General features: G+C 44.4%; 2 protein-coding genes across 4 annotated transcripts in view; both read right to left on the bottom strand.

Annotated features, from left to right (window-relative positions):
- Positions 1-15,642, bottom strand: part of LOC140608717 (retinitis pigmentosa 9 protein-like) — a 53,475-nt gene extending 37,833 nt beyond the window's left edge. For all 3 annotated transcript variants that reach the window (XM_072783560.1, XM_072783558.1, XM_072783559.1), the window contains exons 1-6: positions 15,451-15,642; positions 11,533-11,563; positions 10,298-10,427; positions 4,394-4,485; positions 3,064-3,125; positions 1,759-2,130 (exon numbers count right to left, since the gene is read on the bottom strand). In XM_072783560.1, coding sequence (XP_072639661.1) covers positions 1,932-2,130; positions 3,064-3,125; positions 4,394-4,485; positions 10,298-10,427; positions 11,533-11,563; positions 15,451-15,602 — 666 coding nt within the window. In that variant the 5' untranslated portion in view covers positions 15,603-15,642 and the 3' untranslated portion in view covers positions 1,759-1,931. The remainder of the gene's footprint in view (positions 1-1,758; positions 2,131-3,063; positions 3,126-4,393; positions 4,486-10,297; positions 10,428-11,532; positions 11,564-15,450) is intronic.
- LOC140608716 (retinitis pigmentosa 9 protein-like) overlaps positions 1,980-16,943 on the bottom strand; it is a 185,880-nt gene continuing 170,916 nt past the window's right edge. The window contains exon 7 of the transcript XR_012010691.1: positions 1,980-2,166. The gene's annotated coding sequence lies outside the window, so the exon portion shown is untranslated. The remainder of the gene's footprint in view (positions 2,167-16,943) is intronic.

Here is a 16,943-nt window from a genome sequence, read left to right as displayed (position 1 = left end):
AAAATTCCTGGAGGGTGAATTCCTGCTGCATGCTGAGCTAGGATGCCAAGGGTAAGTGTAAGACATGGCTGAATTAACTGGCCTTAGAGTTTTCAGAAATAACAAATCCTGGCCATTCCAATCTGGGCCAATTGTGTTACTCAGGTAAACTTTGTAAATAAGGCCAAGACTAGGGCCACTTACTGAAGAGAGCTGGAGGAGTCAACCTGGCCTGCATCACTCATTCCTTAAAGACAGGGGAATCTGGGGTGCCTGGGTGGCTCAGTCAGTTAGGTGTCTGCCTTCAGCTCAGGTCATAATCCTGGGGTCCTGGGATCTGAGCCCCACATCTGGCTCCCTGCTCAGCAGGGAGTCTGCTTCCTCCCTCTCCCTCTGCCCCTCCCCCCATGCAAGCATGCTTGGTGTCTATCAAATAAATAAATAAAATATTTTTTTAAAAATTAAAATACTAAAAAAAGAGGGGGGAGTCCTCAGGGAAAGTGGCAAAAAGTAAGAATAATGTGTTCCTGGGAACCTGAATGATGTAAGTAGCAACAGACGCTGGTGAAGGAGGACCACTTGCTTATGAGCAAGATCTGGCTCCACTTTGGCTCAAGGGAGGAACAGACACCCTCCCCTAGCTGTGGGCACCACCCCAAGCTGCTGAGCTGCCTCAGCTGTGGCACAAAGAGAGAAGTTCTCAGGTGGGCTATACTTAGCCAAGAGGATGAGATGAACTTGGGGATGGGGGTAGTTGGCCCAACACAGTAACCTCTATATCCTTAAAAGTATTCTGAATCTACTATTCTGAAAATAGTCTTGGGAAAATAGCAGTAAGTGATGGGAATAGTCATGGGAAAATAGCAGTAAGATCTAAGCAAGTCAAACACATGATTTTTAAATGTTATTACAGTGTATTTCACTCCTCAAAAAAACCCCCACAAAAAACAAAAAACTCAAGCAATCATGCCAGGGGTTTAAGAATATGGGTCTTTGAGTATAGGAAGGCCCAACATGCTTTATATTGTTTGGTTAAAAAATGAAAAACAATGGTGCATATATTTATACTATACTAAAAAGAGAGAAAAAAAATTTTGATACATAAGTACTTCCAGATGACTTTACAAGAAATTGGTAACATTAGCCCTTGGGGAAGGGAAACTGAGTGGCTGGGGGAGACAGGAGGAAGGTTTTCCCTGATTAAACCTTGTGTACCTTTTAAATTTGGACCATGTAAGTATATTGTGATTCAAAAATAAATGAATATTTTTTAAATAAATAAAATAATGAACTTTTTTTTATGGAATAGATTTTTCTTTCTTTTTTTTTATTTTTTTTTTAATTTTTATTTATTTATGATAGGCACACAGTGAGAGAGAGAGGCAGAGACACAGGCAGAGGGAGAAGCAGGCTCCATGCACCAGGAGCATGAGTGGGATTCGATCCCGGGTCTCCAGGATCGCGCCCTGGGCCAAAGGCAGGCGCCAAACTGCTCCGCCACCCAGGGATCCCAAAATAATGAACTTTTATTATCCTGACAACAGAGAAAAGTCAAGCCTGAAGTCTCTGGGAACCAAGTAGTGCCCTGGTGGGGGGTGGGAGAGGCTGGGGCAGCACCTGGAGCTTCCTCAGAGCTCATCCCCAGTCCAGCTGCCTCAGCACAGGCCCCTCCAAGGAATCACAAACCTCGGGGCTCAGCGGGAGGAGGGCACTGAACAAAGCTTTCCTGCCTGAGATCAGCTGCTGTCCAGAGCCAGCGCCTGGGAAGGTACAACTCACCCTCCTGGGGTCACATCTTTGCTGGAAGGCAGGTGAGGATTCACACGGGTGACGTCGAATCCCCTGCTCTCTGGCGGCTCCCTCCTCGTCCTCCCCGCCTCCACCGTGGCCTCTGGTCTTTGGCCACAGTGTCTGATCTGTGGGGAGACAATGCTCAACCAGTCAAGTCCTCATCAATCCGAGTCTGAACTCTCATTCGACTTGGAAGACTTATGCTTTCGTTTCTTCTTCTTCTTCTTGTCTTTCTTCCTTTTCTTATGTTTTTCTTTCTTCTTCTTTTTCTTGTGTTTCTCTTTGCATGCTGAGGAACTGGAGCTGCTCCCATCTTCCTCGGAGGTAGAGTCCTCCAGTAACTGTTTCAACTGCTGTATCCTACACAGAGAAGATTAACCAAAACCATATTTAACTCTGAAAAGAAACACAGATAAAAACGATATAAGAGGGCAGCCCTGGTGGCTCAGCGGTTTAGCGCCGCCTGCAGCCCAGGGTGTGATCCTGGAGACCCCGGATCGAGTCCCACGTCGGGCTCCCTGCATGAAGCCTGTTTCTCCCTCTGCCTGTGTCTCTGCCTCTCTCTCTCCTCTCTGTGCATTCTCATGAATAAATAAATAAAATCTTAAAAGAAAAATGTTTAAAATAAAAAAAAAGATATAAGAGCAGCAGCGAGAGTTAAAAAAAAAAAATCACGAATAACCACCTTACTGAAGACAGTATTCACTTTTATTTGTGCATGTCTTCCCCATTCTTGTTCACACCCATGCCTCTCTGACGTGACGGTAACCAGTGTACAAGTCACTCTGTAGTCTCTTCATCATCCTGAATTCTTCTGCATGTTTCTCCAGTCCTTAGTACAGAACTTCGGACAAGTTCCTACCTTCCTTCATCACACCCCACCCTCCCACCCACAGCTGCTCAAGGTCACACTAGGTAATCTATCTCCCTAAACACTTAGAATTCCATGTAACCAGTTTGAGAAGAACCAACCCTCCTCTTCATTCACCTTATCTTTATTCTTGTCTAAAGCGAATTTTTAACAATAGCTCAGACACTGAAACTAAGTCAGCATCCATCAGTGGTGTGAGCAGGAGCAGCCAAGCCCACTGCTTTAAGCTAACCCAAGTAGAACAAGGCTGGCCTGCCCATTCCCCACCCACTGGCCTTTCTGTGATTACTCCTGCCTTCCAAATATTTCACAGCTAAAGTACCATAGTTACCAAACCACTCATCTAATACTAGAAGGGGTGTTTCCAACTTTATATAATTTCAGACCTTAAGAGGGTATTGGTATCATTAGAACCATCTCACCTTACATCCTTTTCGTGTCTTTTGTTCTCTCGGATGATGTCAAACATGGGATCTTCATGTGCCTTGAGGATGACAAAAGGTTACAGTTCTGTTAGGCTCCATGGACTATCAGCTAAATAAAAATTCATATTTCACTGAAAGCAGTTTGGTGTAATTTTATATTTAACATATTCTAAAATAAAATAAAATAAAATAAAAAATAAAATAAAATAAAATAAAATAAAATAAAATAAAATAATAAAATAAAATAAAATAAAATAAATAAATAAAATAAAATAAAATAAATAAAATAAAATAAAATAAAATAAAATAAAGGAATGAATGAATGAATGAATGAATGAAGTTCTAATCCTTCCTAGGGGTTACTTTTGCTGCAAACCCACTGAAGCTGTAACAAAGGATTTTCTGATTAGAAAAACATAGATTACAATTTAAATACCCTTTATAAGAACATATGCCATGGCAGAAACATGAAATACTTTTCAAGGTAGAAATATCGAGGTAGTTTTCTTTGTTCTGTTTGGAGAGATGACCAAGAGATAGTATTAAGAAGAACAAGTGGTCAGGGTGCCTGGGTGCTCAGTTGGTTAAGCGTCTGCCTTCTGCTCAGGTCATGATCCCAGGGTTCTGGGATTGAGCCCCTTATCCTCAGCACGGAGTCTGCTTCTCACTCTCCCTCTGCTGCTCCCCTTGTGCTCTCTCTTTCTCTGTCAAATATATAAATAAAATCCTTTTTTTTAAAGTGCATATATAATTTATATACACACTTCTAGCTTCTAATTTAAAGACATCTGGTCTTTAAAGACTGGGAAACTAAAACTCTAATTTTAGTTATAAAACATGATTTTTTATATAAGTTAAAACAAATGACTGAATAAATAACAATCTGCTTTAGAAAAAGAATCATTATTCCCAAGGTAAAAGCAAATAACACTTTAATAAAAAGTTGGGTTTTGTTAACTAATCTGTCACATAAATGTAATTTTCTTAAAGATTTTATTTATTTATTCACAAGAGACACAGAGAGAGAGAGAGAGGCAGAGACACAGGCAGAGGGAGAAGTAGGCCCCAGGCAGGGAGCCCAATGTAGGACTCGATCCCGGGACTCCAGGATCATGCCCTAGGCTTAAGGCAGGCGCTCAACTGCTGAGCCACCCAGGGATCCCAATAAATGTAATTTAATAAAAGATGTAGTCAACACCAGATACTCTGACCAAAAAACTTCTGGGAATATATTTTATGCAAACTTCCAGTTCACTGACTACAGCCTGTTTCATTAATATTCACTATTTCTAAAAAATGTAAATTGACAAGGTGGAATTCTACTTACTACTCTGAACTGCTCTAACTTTTGGTTGCCTTTGATAAAAAAAGGACATTCTTTGTCGCCTGTTCGGTGACCATACCGTTTACAACGCCAACCTAAAAACAAAGAAAAAAGGAAATATTTCTGTAAGATAATTTCATTTAATGAAGAATCAGTAGATCACATTAAAAGTTTTCCTTCATTATACTCTAATTCCAGAAGCTAACACAATGAGTGAATGAACCACGTAAGATCCTAGAAAATAAAGGGAAACTAACTGCTTCCTCAAACAACTTTTATTAGTGTAGCTTTAGAAATATTATCTCATCAGATAGGTATTCAGTAATCCAATGTAAAAGTATTGTAAAGAGTGAATTTGCGTGTGTGTGTGTGTGTAGCTTACTGTATTTTTCAAAGAGTAGGTCTCTTCTATGTATCAAGTGACTTCTGATTCTCATTTACCATTTTAGACACTAGAGCTAACAGCTTCGTTCTCTGATTTAACCACCACACATTTCTCTGATTTAACCACCACACAAAGCTCTTACCTTTAATTAAAACAGATCACAAATTATCTTCAAATATTAATTCCATTAGTACTCTAATATAGCTTTACCTGCTGAATAGGAAAATTGTCCTTTGTAAAAAGATCTGTTATTAGAAGCAGGAAGCCCTGATGAGGAACTGAGAGGAGATACAATAAGAAAATGCTTACACGCGCTCTAGGGCAAAAGACAGAAACATGCACCTTCGTGGAATTTCAATGACTAATGACTTGACATTAGGCGTTGATGTGTGGGAAAAATGAAGTGGTGAACAAAGCAGGAATGGGTGAGACCCTTGTTACATCTCTCACCTGTTTTCGTCCTCTCAGAACCATCAGGATTTGAGGCAAATCAGGAAGTCATATGAGAAAAGTGAGCTAAGTGAGACCTTGTGTTTGAACATTAAGGAACTCCAACCAAGGAAGTCAGGAAGCAGGGAGAGGGATTAAGATCTTTCAGGTTTGCCCCATGCTGGCGGCTACTCAAATATGAAGTGAAAGAGAAGGGAAGTTTTTCCTGTTTAATTTTGAGGATAGGATACAGGAAACCACTGAAAAAGAATGAAATCTGGAGATTCTTTATTGGTTGCCTCTGAGCTGTCCCTGTCTTTAACTTCCCCAACATTTCAAGTTCAGGAAAGAAGGATTGTACTCCTTCAAACCAAAGTCTTTGTGTTCAAATTCTCTTAGTGTTAAAGCAAAGGTGATCCTTATTTAAAATGTGTTCATGGGCAAACAAAATCAGCAACACACAGAAGATTGTTAGAATGCACAGTATTTGACCCATCCCAGAAATATTGAAACATACTACAATTTTAAAAGATTAATTGGTGACTTATAGACATGCTAAAGTTTGAGTACTACTGTTCTAGGGGATCCCTGGGTGGCTCAGTGGTTTAGTGCCTGCCTTTGGCCCAGGGCGCGATCCTGGAGTTCCGGGATCGAGTCCCACGTCGGGCTCCTGGCATGGAGCCTGCTTCTCCCTCCTCCTGTGTCTCTGCCTCTCTCTCTCTCTATGTCTATCATAAATAATAAATAAATATTAAAAAAAATAAAGTTTGAGTACTACTGTTCTAGATAACACTACAATCAATAAAATCAATGAAAGTGTGTACATGTACATGGGTCTTTTATCCCATTTAGGTTGAGTCCAAATTTTGTGGGGCCTGACTTAAAAATATGGGGGAAGGACTCTTTAGGAAAAAAAAAAGTCTTGCCCTGGAGAATTTCACAAAATCATATGACCATATCAACAAATCATTGTGTCTGCTGCAGGCCCCTGAAAATCACAAGTGAGTAAAACTGGCTCTGGTCCCAACCCAGACACTTATTTTCCAAGTCAATGCAAATAACTATAAGGTGGTAACTGAAATAAGGGCACCTGCATGTCACATTTGGTTAAGCATCCAAGTCTTAGTTTTGGCTCAGGTCATGAATGCATGGTCATGAGATCAAGCCCTCAGTAGGGCTCTGGACCCAGCAGGTAGTCTATGAAATAGACTCTCTCCCTCTGGGGCACCTGGGTGGCTCAGTGGTTGACAGTCTGCCTTTAGCTCAGGTTGTGATCCTGGAGTCCTAGGATAAGTCCAGAATCCGCACTGGGCTCCCTACAGGGAGCCTGCTTCTCCATCTGCTATGTCTGCCCCAATCTCTCTGTGTCTCTCATGAATAAATAAATAAAATTGTAAAAAAAAAAAGATTCCCTCTGCCCCTTCCCCCACTCATGCATGCTTATTCCCTCTTTCTCTCTAAACTAACTAAATAATAAATTTTTACTTAAAAATAGTAATTGAGGGAGCACCTGTGTGGCTCAGCGGTTGAGTATCTGCCTTTGGCTCAGGGTGCGATCCCTGGGTCCTGGGATCAAGTCCCTCACTGGGCTCCCTGCAGGGCGCCTGCTTCTCCCTTTGCCTATTTCTCTGCTTCTCTCTCTGTGTCTCTCATGAATAAATTAATACAATCTTCTAAAAAAAATGGTAATTGAAATATAAGTAACCACCTCATAAAACAGCAGTGGTTTTCAAACTTAAAAAAAAAAAAAGCTGTAGACTTCTGGGTAAAGATGACAGACTATGTGCATTTACCTGCTTTCATTTCCTTCCTGACACTCCATAAAAAGGATATGAAGAGGATTCTTTTCAAAGAGAGTAAGCTGGGCAGCCCAGGTGGCTGGCTCAGCAGTTTAGCACTGCCTTCAGCCCAGGGTGTGATCCTGGAGACCTGGGATCAAGTCACGCATCAGGCTTCGTGCATGGAGCCTGCTTCTCCCTCTGCCTGAGTCTCTGCCTGTGTGTCTCTCATGAATAAATAAATAAAATCTTAAAAAAAAAAAAAAAAGAGAGAGAGAGAATAAGCTAGGAAGCACTTCAAGTATGGCCAAGTGACAACCTCCATAAAAACAATGAAAATTGGGCAGCCCGGTGGCTCAGCAGTTTAGCGCCTGCCTTGGGCCCAGGGCATGATCCTGGGGTCCCGGGATCGGATCGAGTCTCGCATCGGGAGCCTGCTTCTCCCTCTGCCTGTGTCTCTGCCTCTCTCTCTGTCTCTCATGAATAAATAAATAAAATATTTTTTAAAAAACTACTGAAAATTGTTGCAAACTTGCCCAAATCAACTTACTTGAAACCCTGGAAATTAACTAAAGGTTTGCCACAATCTGAGGAGCATTAATTCAAAAAAAGCTAGTGAAGCTTGGTAAGAGCAGCAGGATTTCTGACATTTTAACCAGGCTTACTCCCAACCCTCTCTTCCAATTTCCATAATCTTGGAAATCAGCAACCTTGTAACCATGACAGCTATGAAAAGCAATAGTCCTGCACCCTCAATAGGAGTAAGACCCGGTTTTAAGGTCCCCAAAAACCCCTAACCTCAGAGCACAAAGCCACACTAACACTGACAGGGCGTTGTTGCTATTTAACTAGTCAGGTAGTTTACTTTACAGGAAAAATCCAGTCCCTCAATTGTTGAAAACAATTACCTGCAATTGTTAATATTACAGTTGCCAGTCGCTGTGATACCATTGGATAAATAGGAGCTCAGCTAAAAATGTAAAAGACCCAGGGAATGCGATGTCCATAGAAGACTTTCAAAAATTCTGACCTACTCCTGGGAAGCTTGAAGGCATTGCACATGTGCCAACATTTGTTATTTTCTGATTTTTTGATAGTAGTCATCCTAATGGGTATAAGGTGGTATTTCACTGTAGATTTGGTTTGTATTTCCCTAATGATTATTGACACTGAGAATCTTTTCATGAGCTTACTAGATCCTCTTTAGAGAAATGTCTATTCAAATCCTTTGCCAAATTTTAATCACGTTTTGTTTCTTCATTGTTTTTAGGAGGTCTCTATATATTCTAAATATAACCCTTATCAGATATGAATTACAAACATTTTCTCCCATTCTGTAACCACCTGTCTTCTTACACTATTGATAATGTTTTTATTCACAAAATTTTGAAATGTTCATGAAGTCAAATCTGTTCATTTTTTTTATTGCCTGTACCTTTGGTGTTTTATCCAAGAAATCACTGCCAAATCCAACTTTCTGCAGCTTTGTACTATGTTTTCTTCTAAGAGATTTTATAGTTTTAGGTTTTACATTTATTTAAGTCTTTGATCCACTTAAATTTTGCATATGGTATTAGATAAGGGCCCAACTTCATTCTTTTACATGGGGATATCCGTTTTTGTTGTTTTTTTGTTGTTGTTGTTTTTTTTTGAAAAGACTGTCCTTTCCCAATTTAATGGTCTTGGCTCCACCATAAGAGATTATCACAACAAAGAAGATGGCTCACGTACAGGAAACAGGAGATTCAATGTAGGAAAGAAGCTAAGGGAAACTGCAGAATGATCCTGTCTTAGTCAGTTCAGACTTTCCCTAACAAAATACAGACTGGATTAATTACACAAAAGGAATTTATTTTCTCACAGTGCTAGACACTGGATATCTAAGATCTGGGTGCCAACAGAGTTGGTTTCTTGGTTTCTGAAGATTAATCTCCTGGCTTGCAGACAGCTGTGTCCTCTCATGGTATGTCCTTACCCAATGGAGAGAGAGCAAGCTCTCTGGTCTCTTCTTAAAGGGAACTAATCACATCATCAGAGCCACCTCATTACTTCATCTAATCCTAATCACTACCCAAAGACCCCATCTCCAAATACCATCCCACTGGGGATTAGGGCTTCAACAATGAATTTGTGGAGGGACACAAACATTCAATTCAAAACACAAAGTCAAGGGAAATCCCTGGATTATAAGCATGAGAGCAACCATTTTCAGAGGGGTGAAATTAAGAGAATACTTTTGAAGGTCTTAAGATTCAACCTTCAGACCAATTTGAAGTTGGGTAAGAAATCAGTACATGGAAACTAAAAACAATAACAACAACAACACACACACACACACACACACACACACACACACACACCAAAAACCAGACAACTGTTAATCCAGGGGGAAGGAGGGAATTCTTAAAGATGCATGAAAGGAAAGTAATGAGTTGACTATATGACTCAGCTCTGAATATAATCATAATAAAACATCAAAGGCTTATCTAACCAAAATTATGAAAAAACCATTTTGGGGAAGATGTGATAATAGTAAGGGTACACATGTGTGGTAAGACCAGCAAAGAGCTAAATTCTCATCATCCATACAATGTTGACATACAATGTCAACAAATAACACCTAAACCTGAAAAATCAATGCAATGTATGTGTGATCTTAGACAGATGAAGACAATATCAAAATAACCAAGTAAAAGAGCTGTAAGTGGAAATGGAAGAAAAAGAGACTGGGAACTATTTTAATTATGTGTATAAAGAATCTCTGTATAAATGTCTTTAAAAGGCAGCAGTATCCTTTCTTCAAATACCATCTTATGCTAGAGGAAAAGTGCTGGAGCCCTGGTGGGGTGGGGGTGTGCACGCACAGCACATCTGTTCTGGACCCACCCTCAGGGGCCCACAGCTCCTCTCAGGGTTACATGGATGGAACCTTAACACCACTGGTGGGGGGCAAATGATGCAAGACCCAAAGGGACCTGCCCTCCAATACATCTCTTGTCCCTCAAGGCATTTCTACAACAGAATATCCTATTACTGGATATTACCAAAGAGTGAACTCCAAAAGTAGCTATGTTTCTGTGGAAGACCATTGCCCTTGGAGTCAGAAGCCCTGGAATCAAAGCTCTGCTCTACCTCTCACCTCGGACCACTTACTAACACATGCAGGTCAGCTTCCTGAACTGTAAAACAGGGATCATACTTTGACTTTACAGGGCTGCAGTGAGAACAAATTAAAACAACAACAAAAAGAAGTAAACACGCTCTGTATAACTTGCGTGTATTGAGGAGTGTTACTTGAAACTCTCCCATGCTCACACTGCATAACTTTGACTTCTTTCCCCAGTGGCATCCAAAGTCCTTTTGTTGGAGCATGAGCCAGAAATTCCCTGGCATGTTCATTGCCTGGTACATCTGGTATACAGTCTTCTGGCTTCGTCTCATCTTCCTAAAAAAGGAAACAGCGTGTACACAACTTGGCAAAAAAGCACAGGAATTCTCTCCCTCCTGCTTCTGAACACAACACTGCCTGGCTTTCTCAGGGGCTGGACACACCCGTGTCATCCTACGTTACCCTCTCAAATGCGAGAAAGATAAATTATACCTGACAGAAAAACAAGAAATAAATGTACCAGAAGAACTATATCAGGAACATGACAGAGCTATTCTTAGAGAAATATTACTAGTATTGTTCACATAGGAATGATTTGTGAGCTCCAAATCCTGATTCTAGATCACAAAAATTAGATTCAGACCACAAACTTTTCTGTTAACTTAAAAGCCTTGTGCAATGAGGCAAAGTATAGAATTAAACAAGAGTTCCTAAAATGATGAGAATAACATGTTAAATTTAAAAAGATTATTATCCCTTGGAGACCACAGTCATGTTGTACAATCTCACACATGCTGTATTTATGAAGTGTGCTTTCATCACCAAATAACTTCATTATACAATTAAGGTGTTATTTTTTTAAGCTACTGATTGCAATTCCTATAAACATTAAATTTATACAAGAGTTTTATAACAATCTTTTCCTCTCAGTGAATGTGAACAAGAAGGCTGTCCTGGCCTCTACTGAGCCCTCTAGGTCTCCCTCCCGCAGAGAGACTGGACCCTGGGGCCAGGTGCTGCCGGGAGACAGGGGGGTGCCTTGCACTAGGGACTGGACCAGGGGACTTTCCAGTCCCCTTAGAGACTACTGTTCTCTGAGCTGATGACACTCGGGAAGCCAGCAGCAAGTCAGAGGAGGAACACAACTATGAGAAGATGCAGCCACGGCAAGAGAGGGAGCGAGGGAGAAGGGGACTGATCACTGAGGAATGTGCGGGCCCCAGTTCTTAGGGACAGACACAGGGCTGAGGACATTTCTACAAAGGCACAGGCTGGACCAGCCCAAAGTGTATGAACTGACTGGAATCCGCAGGGTGGAGCGGCGTTATCATAAAAGGATGTTCAAACCTTATGCAACAGGTGTTCATAACAAGTTACTGACTCTGAGCACCGAGTCAAATTCATCTAAGAGAATAACCAAAGGCACAAACTTCACACTGACCTTGATAAGCCCAGGAGGAGGTTTTTCATAGCTAGAAAAGAAAAGACATCGTTAAAAACATTAACAAGAACATAATACGTTTTAGTGAGCAAAAAGCAACTGCAGGCCAAAACAAAAAGGATGCTTTTAGTAAAACCTTAAAACTACATTATATCTAAAGCAGTTGGGGGGGGGGGGGGGGCGTGATCCTGGAGTCCCACATCAGGCTCCCTACCTGGAGCCTGCTTCTCCCTCTGCCTTTGTCTCTGCCTCTCTCTCTGTGTCTCTCATGAATAAGTAAATAAATCTTTAAAAAATAAAAACAAAAATAAAGCGGTTGATAAAATATGCCCAGCAGTCGGGGATCACCTATAAATAACCTGATGCTGCATCACTTCCTGTGGCGATCTAGAACTGAAATTCCCTGAATTTCAATTTCAATTTCACCTGAATTTCAATCAGGTGTCTGAACATGGTGATTTTACTTTTGAAGAAGAGAAAGCAAGAGATTGCAGGGGAAATGCGAGGGAAGAAAACCTATGAGCTGATCAGGGTTCCAAACTGTCACAATTAGGTTGTTTACCTGACACACCGTCTACCTACTCAACACTGAAGAGGCTCATGGGGGTGGGGTGGTGGCAGGTGGAGAAATCTGTACTGACTTGGTTGGGGGCAGAGCAGAGGAGCAGGAGCAAAGCTGGAGGGAAGGGCCTGTTGCAGGGGAAGGAGGTGAAGGTGATCTCTCTTAGAGGCTTCCTCTCCCATTTCCCCACAGCTCCCAGTTCAAATCCTGCCCACCCACCCACCCTGCCTGCAGAGTGAGCCAGCTGTCTGCCCCTCGGCTCTCCGACAGCCCTCTGTGTACTTTGGACCTTGCTGGACTCGGAGTCCAGGACCCCTGCAGGTGCCTGGACCACAGGCAGCATTCAGTAAAGAACACGGCTAGAGGAAGCAGATATATGATGGGTGGGAATGTACTTTCCCTTTGAGCTCTCAGACCCCCAAGGCTCCTACGGGAACATACACATCATCCCTATGCTCCCCATTCATTTTCCCTTCCCATCACTCTGCCGGAACTGCCCCAAAAGGCTTCTAGTTTCCAAATCTGGAAAATTAGTTCCAAATGCTCATGTTCACTTGTCAGTAGTGACACACTTCTAGCTATAACATACACCACGTGGGTGTTTATTTGGCTTTTAACTGTGAATGCCTAGGGAACCATAAAGGAAAATAAGGAAAAACCATAAAGGAAAACATGATAACCAAACATCATGGGTCCATTCAACATCCCTACAAAGAACATTTTACTGAGGACATCTGGGCATAGCAGCTGGCTTAAAAATGTGAAAAGACTCCAGAAACATGGAAATGTGAGAGCTTCAACACTGCTGCACCCAGATGGTGAAGCAAGGGTGACTAATTAGGTTTTCTATAACGAAAATGTATTACTTTTATCAACAGATAAACATTAATAAATATTTAAAAAGTGAATTAGATATTGAAATGGGACAATTTCCATAATAGTTTTAAATTTTAAAAAAGGGTGGGGGGAGGGAATAGAAAGCAAAATAATGTATTTGGTAAGCTTCTATTTGTGGGGGGGGGGAGAAGGAGACTATATATGGTCACATACACACACACCTTTTAGGTACCTCTGCAAGGAGAGCAAAGAAACTAGTTATATCCTTGCCTCTAGGGAGAGGCACTAAGGATTATAAATAGATCTTTGTTTTTCATTCTACTCACATCTACATGCATGAGCCTGCAAAATGCTTTTTAATTGCAAAAGAAAAATGAAATCAGTGGTAACTACATTACAGCTCTGTTGGTATAAGCCCAGCTTAATATAGCTCTGAAAGAAAAACTAAATATAACTTGGGAGTAAGAAAAATGGAGTCAAATATATGCTATTAGGAGTTCATATCTGCTCTAGAGTTGTATATGCTAGATTTCTGTCTGAACAATCAATGCTACTTCTGTAATTGTTTCAGGAATATAACCTGTTTGGTCTAGCCCTAAATTTGGTATTTTCCTCTCACGAAAAAGGAACAGGTATAATAGGCAAAACTAAATTTGATATTCAGATAATATTAAAGGTTCCATGTAAAAACTTACTCCTTGCAGAAGCAACCAGTCAATTATTGTGCCAGGCACGTTGCTAAGTACTAGAAGGGAGAACTAACGGCATAAGGATATGACTAGTTAAAATCAGAAAACATATAAAATGAAAACTGCTCTAAGAAGTGACAAGAAGTTTTTAAATAGCTGTCCTGATAAAAGGAGACGTTCTATCTTCTTCGAGTAGAAGACCCCAAATTCTAGCAGGATTATTTTTCAGTTCTAAATCCATGTTAGGGACACCTGGGTGGCTCAGCGGTTGAGCATCTGCCTCTGGCTCAAGGTGTGACCCTGGGGTCCTGGGATGGAGTCCCACATCGGGCTCCCTGCATGGAGCCTGCTTCTCCCTCTGCTTGTGTCTCTGCCTCTCTCTCTCTCTCTCTCTCTCTGTCTCTCATGAATACATAAATAAAATCTTAAAAAAAAAAAAAAAGAACCCCAAGACTGAAGCAACCAGCCTCACAGAGGTCAAGATCTGAAGCAACAGGAATGGAAGAAAGCAACCTAACAGGTGGTAAATGACATATGCCATGAGTCTCTAATCTAAAGCTTTTCTGGGCAGATAGAGGAGGATCTGCCCAGTGAAGACTACATAGTAAATAAGTAGGCATAAATAGACTTAACTTCTTAGGTGTGGTACAGTGGTTTCCCAAAGCAAATGCTTACAATACTCTCCTTTTTTAAAAATTTTATTTATTCATGAGAGACACAGAGAGAGAGAGAGGCAGAGACACAGGCAAAGGGAGAAGCAGGCTCCATGCAGGGAGCCTGATGTGGGACCTGATCCAGGGTCTCCAGGATCATGCTCTGGGTTGAAGACGGTGCTAAACCGCTGAGCCACCCGGGCTGCCCCAATATTTTCTAACACAAAGTGGTGGCATAACCTAGCAGAGTGATGGAAATCCGCATAAGCTGAGGAAACGATACAGTTCATCTGCAGCCATCCATTTAAAATACTGATGCCATGGCTTAGGCACTGACACCAAAGGGAGTTTGGTAGTACAGTCTATGAATCCAATAATCCAGTAATACATCCTTTGAGCTGCAAGAGTTGTACAAAAACAACATATGGCCAATCAAACAGAAATCCAAATTCCTGAAAAATATGTAACTGATTGCCAAGATGAAAAGGAATGTGATAGAACTACACACTTTGAAATCTACTACTAGCAATGGCATTCCCTTAAAAAAAAAAAAAAAAAAGTCCATTCACAACTGTTTTCACAAATTTAGAAGAAGGTAGTTGATGGCTCAAGGCTCACACTGAAGAGCCGGCCGGCCTCCAACAGGCAAAGCTCCGGGTTAATGACCAAGAATCTGAGCCCTCTAAGGACTTTCCCTTACACCTTCCCATGGGTCATGCCAGTGCCCGACCCCGGGGACGCCAAAGAGGGGACCTGGAAGGCCGGGAATCCGCCTCCCACCCGGGGGTGCGGCCCCCGTCGCCACCCGCCCTGCCCCCACCGGGGGGTCCCGGCTCGGCCCGTGGAGCTGCCCCCGGCCTCGCTGCAGCCCCTGCACGCCCCGACGGCCGCGGGGTCTCCCCCTGCACCCCCCACCCCCCGCCCCGGCCGCAGAGGGGGCGAACGCGGCTTCGGCGGCTTCGGCGGCTTCACCGTCGGCCCCGCGACCGGCCCCCGGGGAGGCGCAGGGCGGCGGCGCTCACTGCACCTGCCGCGGGCTCGGGCCCTGCGCAGGCCGCTCGGCGCCCCTCCCCGCCCCTCCCCGCCCCCCCGAGGCGCGCCCGCGGGGACCCGGGCACCCGGCGCCCGGCCTCCCCGCCCCCACACCTGGCGGAGCAGCGGGGCGGCGCGGACTCACAAGGACTCCAGGTGCTTGAGCTGCTGCAGCTGCTGCGCGTCGTGCCGCCGCCGCTTCTGCTCCCGGCGCCGCTGCAGCTCCTGCTCCGCCGTCTCCCGCGGCCGCCGCGCGCCCCCGTTCCCCGCGTCGTCGCGCCCGGGCCCGGCCGACATCGCGGCCCGCGTGGCGGAGGCGGCCCCGCGGCGGCCCGAGGCGGTGGCGGCGGCCAAGACGGCACTTCCTCCGCGCCCCGCCCCGCCCCGCCGGCCCCGCAGCGCCCCCTCCCGCCCGCCCCGCCGCGGCCTCCGGGCCCCCGCCCCCCGCCGGGCCGCCCCGCGCCGCCGCCCCGAGTCCGCGCTCGCCGCGCCGGGGCCCCGCCGCCGGGCCGGCCGGGGTCGGAGCGCGCCCCCTGGCGGCGGCCGCGGGCGGCGGAGGAGGAGGAAGAGGAGGAGGAGGAGGAGGAGGAGGAGGCGGCGGCGGAGGCCTGCGGGGAGCCCCGGCCGCGCCCCCTCCCCGGAGGCCCGGGACCCAAGGCGGCCCCTGTGCGGGCGGGGCTGCTGCGGGGCGCTGGGCCGCACCCGGCCTGGGCGGCAGCGACGCTCCCCGGGGACGTTCTCTCATTTCCTTTTTAAAAGATTTTATTTATTTACTCATGAGAGACACAAACAGAGAGACACAGGCCGAGGGAGAAGCAGGCTCCACGCAGGAGCCGGGCGGGGGCCCCGATCCCAGGCCTCCAGGATCACGCCCCGGGCTGAAGGCAGATGCTCCACCGCTGGGCCACCCGCGCGCCCCTGATGCTCTCACTTTCCCGCGCGCGGTCACCGCCTCGTCTGCGCGGACCTGGACCCGGTTCGGGAGCTGGACGGAGAGCTCCCTCCGCTGAGCGCTTTTATGCGCTGGTCGTGGAGCCAAGCCCTTAAGTGGGTTTAGCCTTTAAAAACGTACTAAGTGCTGTATTACCCGTATGTATTACCCCTATCTTAAAGATAAGAAGGAGGCCTGGGTGGCTCAGTGGTTGAGCATCCGTCTTCGGCTCAGGGGTGATCCCCGGCTCTTGGGGTGGAGCCCCGCATGGGGATCCCCACGGGGAGCCTGCTTCTCTCTCTGCCTAAGTCTCTGCCTCTCTGTCTCTCATGATTAAATAAATCTTAAAACAAAACAAAACCGGGGATATCTGGATGGCTCAGCGGTTTAGCACCGCCTTCAGCCCGGGGTGTGATCCCGGAGTCCTGGGATCCAGCTCCACATCGGGCTCCCTGCATGGAGCCTGCTTCTCTCTCTGTCTCTCTCTGTCTCTGTCTCTCTCTGTGTCTTTCATGAATAAATAAATAAAATCTTAGTAAAACAAAACCAAAAAAAAAAAAAAAAGAATGCAGAAGTAGAGGAGCCAGGCTGCAAAGTGTTAAAGTGCTTAACTAGGTTGCATTTTGTAAAAGTATCTGATATGTAAAGTTATGATTGTTGTTTTAGCCGTAACATAATGGAAAAAAACACAAAGGAAGTAAAAATAA

The sequence above is a fragment of the Canis lupus genome, chromosome 18 (assembly GCF_048164855.1).
Source record: "Canis lupus baileyi chromosome 18, mCanLup2.hap1, whole genome shotgun sequence".
NCBI lineage: Eukaryota > Metazoa > Chordata > Mammalia > Carnivora > Canidae > Canis > Canis lupus.
This window is presented reverse-complemented; position numbering and strand designations above follow the sequence as displayed.